Below are 18,649 nucleotides of genomic sequence, written 5' to 3'. Positions count from 1 at the left end.
ATTGCTCATTACCATATAAAATAACTGCCATAATAGAGTATTCATTTTCACCCCTTTATGATTAAATGGTGGTAATAAGTCCTTCATTCGTTTAAGACAATGTCGTAAAACGTATTCCCAGTTGTTGCTGAACTGTGTTGAACAGAATGAAAAAAATATATAATAAAATAAAATAAAATAAAAACCTCAGTGAAATCAATATGAATGAAAACAGTATCTGTTTATGAACATATTTGTAAACATCAGTGATGAATACTGGAGCTTTTCTGTGTCAGGAATTTGTAAATGCAAAATCCAGTTTACTCTCAGCTGCATATTTCTGTTGCATTGCACCAACATGAACTGTATTATGATATATTTGATCTGCATTATTTCTGCAATAAGTGCAGCACATTCTACTGGAGAGATAATAAACCTGCCGTAAATAATGTTAAAAATATATTTCTAGAGAGAGAGAGAGAGAGAGAGAGAGAGAGAGAGAGAGAGAGATGAACTGTGTAAAGATGCGTCCACGCTGCAACAGGAAGTTATTATTTTTTTGGTTTGTTTGTTTTTTATTAAAGCTTTTTTTTTTTTCATTTGGATCCCATACACATTCACAATCTTTCTGCTATGATATTCCTTTAATTTATGACACTCCAAAGGAAGTGTCTTTTGTTTCTGAGGTCCTTGGGCTTTTCTGGACAGTTCATCACCCTGAACCTCCCCAGTTCCCAGGTTTCACAGATTCCAGAGAACACAGTCTTGGAATGTTGGTCAGAAGACAGAGGCGGAGGAGAGAGAACAGGGGGGTATTGCATTGCACCGTCCAGCCGGACAAGGCAGGCACATTGCACTTGTATTTGTTGTTTTGTTTCTTTTCGTTTCGTCATTCTTATTTCTGTCCTCCTATGATGGTTGGTGATGGAGCTCTGCAGGCGGAGGCTCCTGTGAGCCGGAGACGGATGTTGCGGGCTCCTGCTCCTCCGCCCTCAGTCCTGCTCTGCAGAGTTAGGCTTGCGCAGGTGCTGCAGTGAGCCGCCCACGCATCGTCCCCAACGGTCACTCAGTCCACACAGTCCACAGAGCAGCTACAGCGTTCAGCACTTTTGAACTAGCCTTTTTTCCGCCTCCTTATTTATTTCTTTTTTGACCTTGAGGAAGAGCACACAACCCTCCCCTAAACCACACACACACCCTGCACACAAAATAGCTGGAGACACTCCTCTGTGTGGTCTTTCTCAAGCAATGGACAGGAACAGAAAGAGGGAAGGATAAATGACCAACTCCCAAGGCCAAAAAAAGAAGAAAAAACTGCTTTCTCATAATACTTTCTAATAATTCTCTCTTAAGCATGCAGCTCTGTACTGGACCTTAGATCTAGAGATTCAGAGGAGAAAAAAAGAAATGAGAGCAGAGAAAAGAAGATCTCACACCTGGTTGTGTTCATGGAGCCTGTGTGGCATCAGAGGAAAAGTACACAAAATCCTCATCACTGACACAGACATGACAGTCAATGCAGCACTTTCTGTTCACAGCCAAGGCCTTAAAAGGAAAGTTCGGCAGGTCACAGAGAGCAGCCGAGGTACTTTCTCACATCCGCGCAAAGCCCTGCTGTGTTTTTTGAGCGTGCTTCCACCTCGCTCGTCCTCAGATGGCGATTGGCTTTAGGTCTCATTAGCCTAGGGCTGCACACAGTGGAAATAAAACAAGAACAGTAGCACCAGAGCAGGGTCTCTGTCTGTGAATGCTGTTTGCTATAAAAGATATATTTGTGCCATTGTTTCCGAGCTCCTAGAATCTGGTGAATAAAGAGATCGCTGAAAAATAAAAAATGAAAGAAAAGAAAAAGAGACCAGCACTTTTTGACGCAGAGTCCCAAAAGAGAGGAAATAATGCAGTGTTGCTTTGTTTTGCATCGAAATCACAACCAGTACAGTCAAAGCAAACCAGTTTCTTAGCACAATCCAAGCAAGGAATCCTCTTTCATAACGTATAGAATTCTTATCATCATTATAGTATAGATTTTGTCTTATATCTATATGTATACATATATATATATATATATATATATTATTTTTATGTACAAGTTATGGCACTTAAATGACAAAAAAAAAAGCAAAAAGAGAGTGAGAGCAAAATAAAACATAAATAAAAAACACTTCACAATGAAAGCCGTGGGCGCTTTGGTGTGTTTCTGGTTTTGTTTTGTTTTATGAGTTTTTGTGTTTTGTGTTTTTTTTTTTTTTTTTTTTTTTTAATTAAGGAAACTTTGCAGACGCGTGCAGCCGAGAGTCAGCCCACGAGTTCACTACAGCCATGGATGGAGACGTACATTAAGGTCAATGGTGCAACACAGGCAACCAAAGCAACGTATCATAATAAACGTAGCAGGAAGTCAGGCATTATTACACAGCAGGTTGTCTTAGACAGTGTGTTACAGGATGATTTAACTCACACACCACAGCTTCTGATTCTCTTATTCCCTCCCCAACACTGAACTCAGAGCTTATTTACAGTCCTTCCCCTCCCTCCCTTCCAGTGGACAATCCACAGCTAGTGTCCAGTACCTGCCACTGACCTGAATGCCTTTCAAGTTTTAATCTACTCTCAGAAAGAAAAGCTATGGAACTGCCTCTGGGGTGCTACCCTCAAGGGTCTTTAGTGCCTTTAGTTAAGGGATGGAAATGTACCATGTTTCACTGCTGTGACATTTTTCAAGCACTGAGGTCATGCACAGGCTTTAATTTGAAAACAAGAGGTACATACATATGCAGAACAAAAATATCCCTTTGCCCCAGGTGCATCCTGACTAATATATTAAAGACCACTGTGACACCTGTGAGGGTACATCCACACCGAATGCACCGTAATAAATGAAAATGTACAGTACCTTTTTTCCTGACAGTGTAGGTTAATCCACAGCCTAGTCCGTATATTCTCCTAGCCTGGATAAATCTGCACTAAAGCTCCTTTTAACCGCTGTGCGTTACGTTTCTAAACAAGACAGTGTCCACAAAGAAAACCGGTGGAAAAAAATAAATAAATCAACATCTTTTAAAAACACCAATGTGTTCGGCTCTTGGTGGCGATTTCTATTCTTTCTTTTTCTTTTAGTGCAAAACGTATTTACTCTCTTCAAGTACAACCGAGCAGCCCACTGTAGAGTAAATACGACCCATGGAGCGGGTGGTCTCTAAGGTGGCTGACAGAGTCGCACCGGTGCAAGCAGTGCAAGAAAGCGCTCACCAAGCCGTGTCAGCCATCCTGAAAAAAAAAAGCTTAAACAAACCCAAATCTCAGCCCCTGGTCAGTGAGGAATGGGGTCCACTCGTGCAGATGTTAGATGTTGAATCTTTGGGACCCCCTTCTTGGGGAACTCACTTTTCCACCCTCGCTCCTACTCTCTCTCTCTCTTTCTCTCTCTCTCTCTCTCTCCCTCTCTCCCTTCACCTACACATAAGCAGAGTCACTGGACTGGGTGCGGCCGAAATTGGGGACGGTCATGCGAGGCAAGTCCTTGTTCCTGATCTCATAGATGGACTTCCTCCTGGCCTGGACCCCCCTGACGGCCGTTTTGATCTTCCTCCAGCCCAGGTGGTTGAGCTCGGCCAGGTTCAGCACCACACAGAAACCACTGACGGCAAACATGAAGACGAGGAAGACGGTCTTCTCCGTGGGCCTGGACACATAGCACTCGACCTCCTTGATGCACGGGTAGCGGTCACACTCGTACACCGCCGGCACGTTGAACCCATACAAGAAATACTGGCCCACCAGGAAGCCGATCTCCAGCGCATTCCTGAAAACCACCTGGATGATGTAAAACCTGGAGATGCCCTCCTGCCGCCTCATTTTGGACTTGGTAGTCCTCATGGTCGCGTTAGGGATCTCCTTCACCTCCAGGCAGTCAGGCTCGGCTTCTTTGGTGGAGTTCTCCGTGTTCTGGAGAACTCCATTCACAATGGTGTTTTTGATCTTTTTGCTGTCCTCGCGCTTCATGGAGTCTTGGTCCTTGCTGTCCACTGTGAGGAAGACGGTGGAGTAGCGCCTCTCCCTTTGCTTTGCTGACTGGTGGACTGAGTAGGTGATGAAGCACAGACTCGGGGTGCAAACCATTATGATCTGGAATACCCAATATCTGATGTGTGATATTGGAAAAGCCTTGTCGTAGCACGCTTGGTTACAGCCCGGCTGCAAAGCGTTACAGATGAACATGGTCTGTTCATCATCATAAACTGTCTCTCCTACTATGGCTACGATTAGGATCCGGAAGATCACTACCACCGTTAGTAGGATCCTGAAAGCAGAAGAAGGAAATAGAATCAGGGGTTGGTTCAGTGTAATGTGTATGACCTGTGCTGTTTTTGTTAAACGCTTTGAGGGAGCAGCGCTGTTCTGTGCTGAAAGTGACTTGCCTACTCTTCTCTATTACAATTACTTTGTAGATTTATTTCTCTAGGTATATTAGGTCTAATTATTAACTGTGTAGCGTTGTTGTATTGTGAATGCATTGTCAATACTATCCAGTGCTGAAAATGATGCTCCCAATCACTTTTTTTCTGCAAGTACAGCTCTGTTAGTTCAGTGTCAGTGTTGTGGGTGGGAGCTGTCCAGTGCTGAAATCGCAATCCGATCACGCAAGGTATCAGTTCATTTGTCCAGCTCTGTGAAATATGTTAGTTCTGTGCTAAATGTGCAACGCTTTGGAACACTGTTGCTTTGTGAATGTGATGTCATTTTAATGTCTCGGATTTTGTGAACTACATAAAACGCCTTGAAAGTGTATTGTGGATTGGGAGCTGTTCAGTGCTGAAAACGACGCTCCGTGCAAGCCCTTTTTCCCGATCCGTGCACAAATGTTTAACATGTAACGTGTAACTGAACGGATCTGAGATTTACACAGACTATGAAAAAAAATAAAGAAGATTATAAAAAAGAACAAATATTAAAAATAGAACCAGTAAAACAGTGAATAAGAGAATAATGAATATTCTCATATATTTATTAAATATCTGCTCTGTTTTTTTTTTTTTCAAAGCAGAATAGTGTCCAATAAATTAACGAAGGCTTCTGTTTTGGGAAAGGATCGCGTGCCTTGGATTTCACTGTTTCTTGTTGGCGTGTCTGGTCTGTATTAAGTCTGTAAGAGGAGTGGACCGGGCGTTAAAGTCAATGTTGAACGGAACTGCACTTCTCTGCTTCTGATCTAATCTAATCTAACATAATCTAATCCCACACAAACGTAGTGTTCTTCAGTCAAATGTTTGTGCCTTACCTTCCTATCATAGTGGAGTGCTGCTGGACAGCAGCCTCCAGGAGCCTCTCTAGTATGGTCCATTCCCCCATTTCTGTTCATCCGGAGACGAGAGCGCGCACACAGCTCTCTGCACGGGAAAAAAAACAACAACAAGAAAACAGGAGAAAGGCTGTGTCTCCCTTTTCTACTCTCCACGGGACCCGGGTTTATGAGCCGGACGCATGGATCAGACGCCTGCGCGCGCGCTGTGCCACAAGCTCTCTGTCCGATGTCCGCTCGTGCTGCTCTCGGTCCGGCGCGCTGCTGAATGTGAAGCTCGAGCGTTCGATCTTCAGCTCAGGTTGATAGGTCGCGCGCTGTCTGGCTGCTGGGAGGGTCGGATTTAATGTCTTTGCCAGCGCTAATCCCCCCCTTTAAGTATCGCCTCCTGCGTCACGCGCAGACAGCCAGCCTCGCGGAGAGCTGCGGGTGACTAAAAGGCAGCGGGAGTCATTGTGTTATTCAGAAGGGTGCAGGCGGCGCGAGCTTCGGCGAAAGGAATGACACGCGCTCCATGGTTGAGCTCCGCGTGCGAGCGCGCACCGGCTCCAGAAGTCCGCGTTGTGCTGAACGCTGCTGAAACTAAATAAACTCCAGGCTGGGGGCTGGGGCTGGGGGCCGGGCTGCGCGCTCTTATTGGTTTAAGAGGCAGGATGTGGGTGTTTTTTTTTTTTTTTTGTTCATCCTCCAGAAGTCACAGACTTGTTGCTAGCGCCGTCATAAAATAAAGTCCTTGGCCCCAGGATTCCCCATCCTCGCAGACCCCGCTGGACCGAGCCACCACTGATGAGGAGAAAGTGGTGGGCGAGTCCTCCGGTGGCGTCTGTGCGTGTCTTTAACGTGTGGTCATGTGGTCAGTGAAGGTGAAATACATTTCGGCGCAGGACAAAGGGTCCATAAACTTCAAACAGAAACTACAACCGCGTTTTCAACAGCGCTGAAAAAAAAACGTCGAAAAGATGAGCAGATTACGTGGTTCCCAGGTGTTGCTAGGGCGGTTGCTATGGTATTTCAGGTGGTTGGTTAAACGCTGCTTTGTGGGTTCTGTGGTATTTCAAAGGGGTTCCGCTATTATAGCAGCTATGAAGCTATTTAATGTGGTGGGACCGGCAGCTATTAAGTGGTTGTTAAGATGTTCCAGTTGCTATGGCAGCTATTAAGTTATTTAATGTGGTTATTATTAAGTGGTCGGTTGTTAAGATGTTCCAGTTGCTATGGCAGCTGCATACCATGGACTACATAGGTGTTGCTACAAGGTTGCTATGGCTCCAGGTGGTTGCTAGGGTGTTGTCAAGTAGTTGTGCTAGTATTCCATGAGTAGTTTTGGTAGTCTGTATCATCATGACTCAGAAAGTGTGTGCAAACTTATGAACCCTATTCATTCCTATGGATAAAAATATCAGTAAAAAAAATCAGTAGCTATACCCAGAAATCATACAACTGATCAAACATCTCTGTACATATCTAGGTCCCACAATCAAGCTGAAAAGTTTACAGTTGGAATGATATCAACATCTCAGAGTCTGTGGGATGAGTTTGCAAATAAATGTAGAGCAGAAAAAGAATATAGAAGAATAATATGTGATACACAGCCATAATAAACCCCACTGACAGCAAAAATCATTGTAGCAGTCTTTCCATAAGGTCACACAGTTCTGGGGTCTTAATGATACGTCTGTGACATGCTTTGGTAAAAACACCACAAGGACCAAACACCACAGTAGTGTTCTTCCCCTGTCTAAACAGATCTGATCAGAGCAACTGATTTCAGCCCTTGTTCCCTTAAATGAGAATGAGTCTGTGAGCATGAGCATTACTTCAAATGCAGGGCGCCCAGGAGTGAGGCGTGAGGAGCAGAAAGACTCATATTTACTTGGTTTTGTTTCTTCTCTGTTTTGATTTTTGCCATATTAATTAGCTTAATTCTCACTGTGTGTGTTTTGCTCGGTTTAATCTTGATTTGCATTGTCATATCCGCAGCTCCAGCGCCGTGATTGGTGAGATGTTTTATTTCCCAATCTGTGGATGGGAATGAACTCCAGATCTTCAACTTAAATGCAGTAACACACTAAAAAGTATATTTATTTATTTATTCTTTTCAAATGTACCTTTTAAACAGGTACATAGTGTTCCCTAAAGGTACAGAGAACGGAAATGTACTTTTAAATGTGCACCAATGGTTTTAGAGTCCAGCTGTTTTTCTTAAAGGTGCATCATCACATTCTCTTCCCCAGAGAAAAACATGTCAATGTTTTCTGAAATAGAAAACAAAATAAAAGTCCTTGAGTTGAAAGTAGATGTATGAAATCTGAGAGTGTACCAGCACACCACCATGTCCTGTGTTTGAGATGCAGTTATGGTGGTCAACCAGTACGGTCAGGCAGGGAGACCAGCAACATCAGCCCCAAACCAGCATTAACCACACTGAACATAATCCTGTCAGCGCAGCTCCCAGTGGAGCAGACATATTCTACTCTACTGTACTGTGCAGGCTTTACTGTAGCACAGCCACTGTCAGCAGTGACGTCTGTCTGAGACGAGACCCCCAGCAACACTGACCCTATTAGAGCTTCACTCTGTTGACACAGTAGCTCCACCCTCAACTCCACCTCTTACATAAACACCATCAGATATATACTCATCTACATCTCTGTAGGTACCGTGGCTCTAGCTCCACCCTTAAAAATGACCATCTGAGTCACTGACGTTGTCCTTTATATTCATCCAATTTATATATTTCAATTAAATCATTAGCATGTCTCCCACACGTATAGTATAAAGGAGAATTAATGTGGGGTTTTTTGTGTTCACGGTTTCAGTGCTAAAAACCCAACCCACTGCTAGTAAAGGAAGCCTGTACTGAACGTGGCTTTCATATATTTTATGAATGATTCAATGTATGGTTTCTTAGATTCAGTGCTGCAAAATGCTCAAAGTGCTTAGGGGCTGAATGGAGCCCCAAGAGTGCAGTCACTCAGCTGCATGCGAGTCGCTGCTGCTTTATCATGGAAGCATGTTTAAAAATAGAAACATGATCTCTGCCCCCTCCCCCTCTTTGTTTCGACCACGCGTGTGTATCCATGTCCACCAGCGCTGCTAGATCACCAAATGAATTGGCATTGGACTATTTTAAGGTAGGGATAAGTATATCAGCTAATGTGATTTGAGATCGGTTTGAAGGTATTACTGTAATCCCCAGGGCAGGCCTGCTGTAATGACTGAGTGGACATACATTTGAAGACTTTTTTTTTTTATTGTCCAGACTACATGAGGCCAGGGCTCTTATCCCTGAGTCATGCTATGGAGTCCTGTAGATCCTTAATCTGTGATTTCTCTTTTAGGCCCAGCTTTATCAGGGCAGCCATGAAAAGGCCTAGACACCATGTGGTGGTCAACTTTGAGGCAAACCACACACTTTCTGCCTGAACCCATTATCATTTCAAGGACAGAATTAAGAGGGGATTAAGGCAACTGCTCACGTGACATTGTTTTTCCCTTCAATGAATGTCTGTGGGTGCATTTGTCATAAGATGGCTTATCCCAACGCAGTAACCTACAAAATAAACCTTTTCTAACCTCCCACTGAACCGTCACCACTCCAGAGACTCGGGATGTAATTCATTGATGGATAACTGGAGTCTAGATATATTTATAAGCTGCATATATTTGCACATAAAGGCATAGGGATCCTAAGCTCACAACTCCTCATTTCACTGAATGAGAGCAAATCCAGAACCTCTTTAGTCATGAATCTATACTAGGGTCAATCGATTTTAAAAATTAAGTAATTAATCACACAATTGTTTTGAGACAAACGTCCAGACACATTGTCTATTTTAAGACTGAAGATTTAATAATGGATAATAAATGTAAAATAAAAGAATCAATGTAAGATCCACACATTAGAAATATATTTATAACAGTGGTGTCAATCGATTAAAAATGCATTACAGTCATTACAACATTAACAAATCCACATGCTACTCTTGTATTTTTGGGAGGGAGGTGTAGTGTGATATGCATGACAAACTGGTCACCACCCATATTGAAAAGTTTTCCCCCCTCCCATATACTAATTTGCCACAAACAGGAAGTTAATATCACCAACCATTCCCATTTCCCATATAAAGGGCCCACCCTGTAGAATCTCTTAATTTGCTGAGTACACGTTTCAGGGAGAACTTTAGCATCTGAAACAGAAGCTGTAATGGAGAATATTAACACTCCTGCAGCACAGCTAGTGGCTCAAACAATAAGAATCAACAACTTTTAAATGAAGGGATTAAGCAAGGTAGGAGATTAAACAGGAGCTCTCTCTCTCTCTCTGTGTGTGTGTGTGTGTGTGTGAGTGGAGAGGTTTGGAAGGCAACAATTAGTTTTGATATTAAATACATATGTCAGCATGAAAATAAAAGTATCTTCTGAACTCAACAGTTGTAGTGATACTGTATTTACATCGCTGGATGAAACAGCAAATACGTCATTAACCTCTAAACATTTGAATTATAGGAGGATGATGTGGCCAAATATTGTTAAATGATTAATTAGCTTTAAAAGTATTAACATGTTAAATTTCCTTATTATGGCAGCACTAATTTATACATTAAAAATTCCAACAGAATAGAATAGAATAGGGGCGGCACGGTGGTGCAGCAGGTAGGTGTCGCAGTCACACAGCTCCAGGGACCTGGAGGTTGTGGGTTCAAGTCCTGCTCCGGGTGACTGTCTGTGTGAAGTGTGGTGTGTTCTCCCTGTGTCCGCGTGGGTTTCCTCCGGGTGACTGTCTGTGAGGAGTGTGGTGTGTTCTCCCTGTGTCCGTGTGGGTTTCCTCTGGGTGACTGTCTGTGAGGAGTGTGGTGTGTTCTCTCTGTGTCTGCATGGGTTTCCTCCAGGTGACTGTCTGTGTGGAGTGTGGTGTGTTCTCTCTGTGTCTGCATGGGTTTCCTCCAGGTGACTGTCTGTGAGGAGTATGGTGTGTTCTCTCTGTGTCTGCATGGGTTTCCTCCAGGTGACTGTCTGTGTGGAGTGTGGTGTGTTCTCTCTGTGTCTGCGTGGGTTTCCTCCAGGTGACTGTCTGTGAGGAGTGTGGTGTGTTCTCCCTGTGTCCGCGTGGGTTTCCTCCGGGTGACTGTCTGTGAGGAGTATGGTGTGTTCTCTCTGTGTCTGCATGGTTTTCCTCCAGGTGACTGTCTGTGAGGAGTGTGGTGTGTTCTCCCTGTGGCTGTGTGGGTTTCTTCTGGGTGACTGTCTGTGAGGAGTGTGGTGTGTTCTCCCTGTGTCCGCGTGGGTTTCCTCTGGGTGACTGTCTGTGTGGAGTGTGTTGTGTTCTCCCTGTGTCCGCGTGGGTTTCCTCTGGGTGACTGTCTGTGAGGAGTGTGGTGTGTTCTCCCTGTGTCCGCGTGGGTTTCCTCTGGGTGACTGTCTGTGAGGAGTGTGGTGTGTTCTCCCTGTGTCCGCGTGGGTTTCCTCTGGGAGACTGTCTGTGAGGAGTGTGGTGTGTTCTCTCTGTGTCTGCATGGGTTTCCTCCAGGTGACTGTCTGTGTGGAGTGTGGTGTGTTCTCTCTGTGTCTGCGTGGGTTTCCTCCAGGTGACTGTCTGTGAGGAGTGTGGTGTGTTCTCCCTGTGTCCGCGTGGGTTTCCTCTGGGTGACTGTCTGTAAGGAGTGTGGTGTGTTCTCTCTGTGTCTGCGTGGGTTTCCTCTGGGTGACTGTCTGTGAGGAGTATGGTGTGTTCTCTCTGTGTCTGCATGGGTTTCCTCCAGGTGACTCTGTGTGGAGTGTGGTGTGTTCTCTCTGTGTCTGCGTGGGTTTCCTCCGGGTGACTGTCTGTGGGGAGTGTGGTGTGTTCTCCCTGTGTCCGCGTGGGTTTCTTGTGGGTGCGCTGGTTTCCTCTCACAGTCCAAAAACACATGTGGATTGGCGACTCAAAAGTGTCCGTAGGTGTGAGTGAGAGTGTGTGTCGCCTTGTGAAGGACTGGCGCTCCCTCCAGGGTGTGTTCCTGCTTTGTACCCAATGATTCCAGGTAGGCTCTGGACCCACCACGACCCTGAACTGGATAAAGGTTACAGATAATGAATTAATTACAGTAGAAGAGTATAGAATGAAATATAATTGAATAGTATAGTATTTTATACAAGTTAGTTCCAGTCACACACTCTGATTGGTTGAGAAGCGTTCTTAAGCTTGCTTTATTTCGCAATAACAGAACCTTTTTTTTCACAACCACAGTATCAGTCCACTAAATGCTGTTGCTAAAAATTTTATCAAATTTTTCGTCGCTAAAGTCAACAAAAACAAGAAAAATGAAGACAGAGAATAGACCCCAGTGGAGAGAAAGCCCATCAGAGATTCTGTTGCTGTAACTGTCCTATGCATTCGTGATGAGCTTTTTTTTTTATATATAGCTGCACATTCAGGGCGTCTCAAATCATTCCCCATTCCCTACAAAGTGCACTAACATTACAGGTAAGTAATGACTGTGGGTTTAAAACCGAGCACAAAATGTTTAAAATGAAGTCATGCAACTGTGGTTCAATATGAATATATGTTATATTAGGAGTATAATGCATCATGGCTGGTTACCTCTTATGATGCACTACAAAGGGAACATGAGGAAATTTGAGTGAGCTCAATGAGCTAGATAAAGACTCTCCTGGGCAGAAGCAAGTTTATCTGGAGTAGTTTATTCAGCAGATTAGGGGTCTGGGTAGATTACTCTGCAGGTTAGTGATACTGTAGTGGTGAGCTGAGGTTGGGCGGTGAGTGCCGTGCTGTGGAGCTCGTTACTGTGACGTAGCAACAAACTACTTGTTGAGGAACTATAATTTGCCGGAAGGATTTACTAATTTCATAAATATTTTTGACACCACTTTCACAGCTCCATTCATTTATTTCATGGTTTACCTGAAATGTTGTTTAAAAGCAACAGAACCCGAGAGGGAGTGTGTTATCATGAATTAACAGCACGGCTGAGATGGACTTTTTGCGCCGCATCACAGCTGTGCTCTTATTTCATGATAACACACTCCCTCTCCTGTCCTATTGGTTAAACTTAGAATGGAATAAAATAGTATAGTATAGTGTTATATAGAATGGCACAGTATAGAATAGTATAGTATAGTATTATATAGAATGGCATAGTATAGAATAGTATAGTGTATTAAAGTATAGAATAGTATAGTATGGTGTTATATAGAATGGCATAGTATAGAATAGTATATTATGGTGTTATATAGAATGGCATAGTATAGAATAGTACAGTATATTAAAGTATAGTATAGTATTATATAGAATGGCATAGTATGGGATAGTATAGTATAGTGTTATATAGAATGGCATAGTATGGGATAGTATATTATCGTGTTATATAGAATGGCATAGTATGGGATAGTATAGTATAGTGTTATATAGAATGGCATAGTATGGGATAGTATATTATAGTGTTATATAGAATGGCATAGTATAGAATAGTACAGTATATTAAAGTATAGTACAGTATTATATAGAATGGCATAGTATGGGATAGTATAGTATAGTGTTATATAGAATGGCATAGTATGGGATAGTATATTATAGTGTTATATAGAATGGCATAGTATGGGATAGTATATTATAGTGTTATATAGAATGGCATAGTATAGAATAGTACAGTATATTAAAGTATAGTACAGTATTATATAGAATGGCATAGTATGGGATAGTATAGTATAGTGTTATATAGAATGGCATAGTATGGGATAGTATATTATAGTGTTATATAGAATGGCATAGTATGGGATAGTATATTATAGTGTTATATAGAATGGCATAGTATGGGATAGTATAGTATAGTGTTATATAGAATGGCATAGTATGGGATAGTATATTATAGTGTTATATAGAATGGCATAGTATGGGATAGTATAGTATAGTGTTATATAGAATGGCATAGTATGGGATAGTATATTATAGTGTTATATAGAATGGCATAGTATAGAATAGTACAGTATATTAAAGTATAGTATAGTATTATATAGAATGGCATAGTATGGGATAGTATAGTATAGTGTTATATAGAATGGCATAGTATAGAATAGTATAGTATATTACAGTATAGAATAGTATAGCATATTATAGTATAGAATAGAAACTGCTAAAGATCTGATATCAGTGCTGCTTCTGTAGGTAGTTTGAGCAGATTCAATACCTGGAGGGACAGAGAGAGACATATGAAATATCAACATATTTACCCCTGAAATTCAAATGACACACATGTAAGACTCATAATATTTAATAATACATATGTATAATCATATAGTGGTTACGGAATAATAAATTTGATGAAGGTCAGAGGTCCTTTAAACAATGTGAGCACATAAAGAGGCAGCAGTGACCATCTCATTCTCAACATTCCAAACCCAAATAGCTCTCTGATTTCAATGTACCACACAAACATGTGTCCAACTGAAAACAGATCAAACTCAGGTTCTTTGTGTGTGTTTTTGTCCTCTGCAGCTGTGAAATGTTCAGATTTAGAGATTGTGAAGTGTTCCTGTGATTACAAAGGAGTAGCTGCTCTCAGGCTGAGAGTTCATGAGGTCATGGCTGGTCAGGTCCGGTCTTGTAAATAGATATTTTCCAGCATAACACTTCAAAAATATTTACTTTGAATATTGTAATAAGAGCATTTGTAGATGTGAAGCACTCCACAAGCTACTCCACAAGGGGCACTGTTCAGTGCTTTGCTTCAATGACACCTTGTGTCCTTGTTATTAAGCACAGACAAACATTATTAAAGTTAGCATTTTAGTTAGCGTTAAGTGCAACGATGACCCCTGAATCTTGCTAAGCGCATTAGTCCGGTGACTAGAACTAATGACCTCAGTGCACTCACCAGATAAGCACCATCACAGGAGAGTGGACACTGCCTCAGGTCAGCATCTTTCAGCCACAGGTGCTCAGAGCTAGAAAGTGCCCCCAGTCTGAAGTCTGAAATACATTGTGCATTTATACCCTTTATTAACTTGAAAGTTCTGCAAAACATCAGTGTTTCTATCTGCTACGACTGTCAGGCCAAGCATATTCAAAACCCTGAAGCTGATTTACCTGAATGTCAGGTGTCAGAGTTCCTAGATTCACTGAGTAATTCATATTGGCGATGGAATAATAATCTTAAAATTAAGAACTAGTCTCTAAGTCCAGGTTGAAGAAAGAGGTTGAACAATGATGGATAAACATGTATGATGCTGGAAAAAAATGTTGAAAATGATATGAGCACAATCTGTTACCAGAGCTGAAAATCTGGACAGCTAATAGTTTTATTCCCACTGAAGGTCACCTGACCACTGGGCAGCTCTTCAAGGAGGAGGTAGAGGCAAGAGTTATCATCTCATTCAGTGCCCTTTCCTTTGAATGAGAAAGAGCCATAGCTCTGTTTTGCTCAAGAGCCCAGGAGAGACGAGTGAGGAGCGAAAACTCTGATTTTGCTTGGTTCTCTTTTGTCTCCATTCTCAGGTTCAACATATTTAATACGTGCTCATTTCTCAGGGTTCATTGTGTTTGTTTTTGCTCCATATAACCTCATCTTTGGATTCTAACACAAACATGGGTCCAGCTCTGTGATTGGAGAGAGTCAGGGGAGGAGGAGGGACACACTGCACACTTCTTTCATGAAGGTATTATTGCTAGTGATGCAATGCCTTTCTTGCTGTATTTGTTGTATCTTTATGTAAACATCTGCATGCTTTGTCCACACTACCATAGTGACCTACCGTACAAAAACAACCATGGCACTCATTGTGCCATTCAAACGTCCAGCCTTTATTATAAATCCCAGATAATAAAGCCATAATCAATTGATGCATTCTGTTCTTTTTTGCCTTGGTGCCCATGGCAGACCTCATGCCCTAGGTCAGTGCATACAGTGGACATGCATCTCGATCTGCTGCACTGAACGGTACAAATATAAAAATAAATATCTGTACAGTCTGCTGTGGTGCTGCAGTTATCGTGGAGCCTGATGTATGGGTTTCTTTAAGGTTACAGTCAGAGGATTCAGTGCATTAGATGCATTAGAATGGAGCTCATTTACTTATGTAACATAGTTTATGTCAACGCAGCATGAAGTGGTGGGATATATTAGGTGGGAAGTGAACCATACAAGCATATGGGTCTGTTTTTGTGAGAGCATCTCCAAAGCTGCAGGTCTCATGGGGTGTTCCCAGTATGCAGTGGTTGGTACCTACCAAAAGTGGTTAAGGAAGGACGACCAGTGAACCGGCAGCAGGTTAGTGGGCGCTCAAGGCTCTGTGATGCTTCGGGGAGAGACGGGGCCAGCACGGGAATGCTGTGCCATACGCAGCACGCTGTAATGCACTGTTTCCAGTACCTTTCTGTCAGAACTGGCGTGCCCTTTTCAGCAGTCTGTGCTGCAGGAGATCATCTGTGGGTCTGAACCAGAAAGCCCAGCTTTCACCCAAAAGCAGTGAGCTCGGTCCCCGCAGTAACGTGTTATTGCTGTGGGAAGAAATGACCTCACATAGCACGGCGGTATCACGCTGTGTCTGAAATGACTCCCCATTCGCTATTCCCCATATGCACTGTAACAGGGAACTGAATTCAGGAGGGGAGTGAACAATTTTGGACCCTAACTCATGTAGGTTTTTGCCAAACAACACAATGCATTATGGGTATCTGCTATCCACTAGTGTCAGCTAGTGTACATGGGTTATACACTCCCTTTTGCTGTGCATTGTGGGATTGTTTGAGTGCATTGAAAATTGTCCACTATGTTTTCGGACACTACTACAAAATGGCGGAACCCCAAAATAGTGCACTATATAGTGAATAGGGCACAGTATCAGTCTTCCCCTGAATGTGCTTCTGTTTGTCCACTACAGTGTGAAGTATTGTCTGTAATGGTCAGCTGCTTATTAAGTGTCCGTTGTTGTGCCACAGCCTCCAGTGTCCAGTTTGACTCCTACAACAGAGCCACTATGTTCAGTGCACTTTTGTGGTAGGTATGTCCAAAGGGGTTTAGTGGACACTCCAAAGGACCCCAGTTTCCTCCAAATGTATAGAAAACCCTGTCCTTTCTTGAACACAGCACAGGTGTTAGAATTACCGCCCTCGACACGAGCCAGTGTGACCAGATGTACACGGAGGAAGTTTTATAGCGTTCTTCAACAGACAGTGGTTTTAATCTTAGGGCTAATGCTCCCAAATAAAAATATATTTACATTAACTTACATATGGTGACCAGTCGTCCTCTTTTCGGGACCTAAATAATGCGTCCGGCCAGGATTTCTAAAGCTCCAATACAGTCCCGGATTTTGGAGTCCACATTTTTCCCGTCCCAATTCTTACAACAAGCTCGAATCCCTTTCTTGAAGTGTGCACTTCGATAACGTATGATGTAGGTGAGAAAAAGGGGCGCGCCGGGATCAAGTGTTCAAGGGGTCGGAGCTCAGAGCGGAAATAGGACACACTTCGCCGCGCGCCACTTCTTGTGCTTACACCACTTTCTGCCGAACACAGTGTTTTACTGGAGCCTCGAACAGAAATGTGTTGAAAGTTGTTAAGGTAATGTATCCTTTCACTTTCTGCTCTATAATTTACGAATGTCGTCACTTCCGTCCCTATAACGACACAAATACACGGACACACCTGACCGTTACCGACTTTCTGACGAGTTAATCAAGTACCATCTGAGCAGTTTTTCTCTTAAACATTAACTTTAGAAGAAAACAGCCCCACTCTCCGGATCATTAAAGGGGAACAGGGGAGAGACTGAATTAAAGCTCTCTCACACAGCACGTTTTTTTTTTTATCAGCCAGACCTTATAAAATATGAAATATAATAATTTGTTTTACATAAATATCTGGATCCTAGCGAAGCTCTGATTCTTTATCAAGTCTGTATTACTTCTAACTGATAAAATGTGGTGCTTGATTTTAGTAACGTTTAAAAAACCCAGTTAAAATGTAAACCCAGTTTCTGTCGATCATGAGTTTTCTGGTGTAAACAAGTCTCTTTAATACAGGGCTTCAGTTTTTAAGTTTGGTATGAACAGAAAATAACAGGTTTCAATGATAATAAACTGTCAAGAAATTACAAAAATATTATATTATTATTTTTGCTTAGGGCCAAATGTTGAATGAAAATTAATCTGTCCAAAAACGCATTTGTTATTTATCTAAAGAGTATCTGTTTATGTATTAAATTTCAGCAGCAGAGTTACATGGTTATGGAAGCATTTGTGTCTTCTTTTTTGAAATCTCAGGTATGGTCACACCCTAACTTACATTAAATGTAAAGTTACAGTAAAATGGCTTATTTGGGACCACGTGGTTATTATAAATTTGGTTTGTAACAATATTATATACATTTACCTTGGGTTTTCTTTGGTTCATTCATTGTAAACCTACACTGAGCAGCTTTGGAAAGTATTAAAGTGCTCACTCACTCTCACACACACACACACACACACACATGTGCAGAGGGTACTGCCTCAGTCTGTATAAACACTCCCCTGTGCTCCTGTGATGGACAGTTGTCTGAGGTATCCTGAGGCAGCAGTGCATTACCCTCCACTACCCTACTCTGCAGTTCAGTTCAGTTCAGTACAGAAGGCTCCTCTCTCAGGCTGCAGCTCCAGGGTCAAATTAGAAAAGCAGTGTGGGGTTAATTGGAAGCTGCACATTCCATATCCTCTCAGCGAGTCTTCCTCATATTAGCCCAGCAAGCAGACGGCCCTTTTTCCTCCCTCCATCTCGCACCGGAATGAAATATTTACAGTCTGGCTTCAATCTAGGCTCCGTGTCATGCTGTGTCATCTCTACACCACCTGCCCTCTGCCAAGGAACCAGAGGGAAAAAAAAAGCAAGAATAAACCTGAAATGAAATCTGGGTGACGTTGGCCAGTACAGTCCTCCCCTCAGAGCATTGGTTAGAGAGCTGAGCCTGGACCCGGACGCTCTAACTAGGCCTCGTACGGCGATGCCATTAATATTGCACTTGAAGTTTTGGGAAACAGCCATGTATTTTCCTCAAGGATTAGGGCTTAGTGTTTCAGCTGAAGGAATTATTGTCACTCGCTCCATCACTCAACAGCGAGACGGAGAAAATGAGGTTAAACAGCGCTTTGAAACGAAGATGAAATATTCATGAATCAAATTTGAATGGTTTAATCTACAAACGTTGAGCTATCCTCAGCTCCACTGCATACATTTTCAAGGATATCCTGGATGGGTCTGAACGGGGATTTAGACGCTAGAAAGCCATAAATGTTCTCAAAGTGGATGACATAGCAATGTGTCTATCTTTCTTAGACGTGAGCACTGCTTTTTTTAGCTTCAGATGAAGAAAGAAAGGGGAAAAAACCCCAGCTGCG

General features: G+C 42.5%; 2 protein-coding genes and 1 long non-coding RNA gene across 4 annotated transcripts in view; 1 reads left to right on the top strand and 2 right to left on the bottom strand.

Moving 5' to 3' along the window:
* Nucleotides 1-18,649, top strand: part of stxbp6 (syntaxin binding protein 6 (amisyn)) — a 237,803-nt gene that overhangs the window by 199,766 nt on the left and 19,388 nt on the right. The gene's annotated exons all lie outside the window — the stretch shown is intronic.
* On the bottom strand, nucleotides 453-5,805 carry LOC136706258 (gap junction delta-2 protein). Its single transcript, XM_066680145.1, has 2 exons — nucleotides 5,258-5,805; nucleotides 453-4,279 (listed from the first exon to the last, which is right to left on the bottom strand). The coding sequence occupies exons 1-2, from the start codon at nucleotides 5,326-5,328 to the stop codon at nucleotides 3,433-3,435; spliced, it is 918 nt and encodes a 305-aa protein (XP_066536242.1). The 5' UTR covers nucleotides 5,329-5,805; the 3' UTR covers nucleotides 453-3,432.
* LOC136694302 (uncharacterized) lies at nucleotides 13,338-16,711 on the bottom strand. The gene is made up of 3 exons (XR_010802176.1): nucleotides 16,506-16,711; nucleotides 14,152-14,246; nucleotides 13,338-13,464 (listed from the first exon to the last, which is right to left on the bottom strand). It is a non-coding gene; the product is annotated as an uncharacterized lncRNA (long non-coding RNA).

This window comes from Hoplias malabaricus, chromosome 1 (genome assembly GCF_029633855.1).
Source record: "Hoplias malabaricus isolate fHopMal1 chromosome 1, fHopMal1.hap1, whole genome shotgun sequence".
In the NCBI taxonomy this organism is placed as follows: domain Eukaryota; kingdom Metazoa; phylum Chordata; class Actinopteri; order Characiformes; family Erythrinidae; genus Hoplias; species Hoplias malabaricus.
Note: the sequence above shows the minus strand (reverse complement) of the source record. Positions and strands in the feature narration are given on the sequence as shown.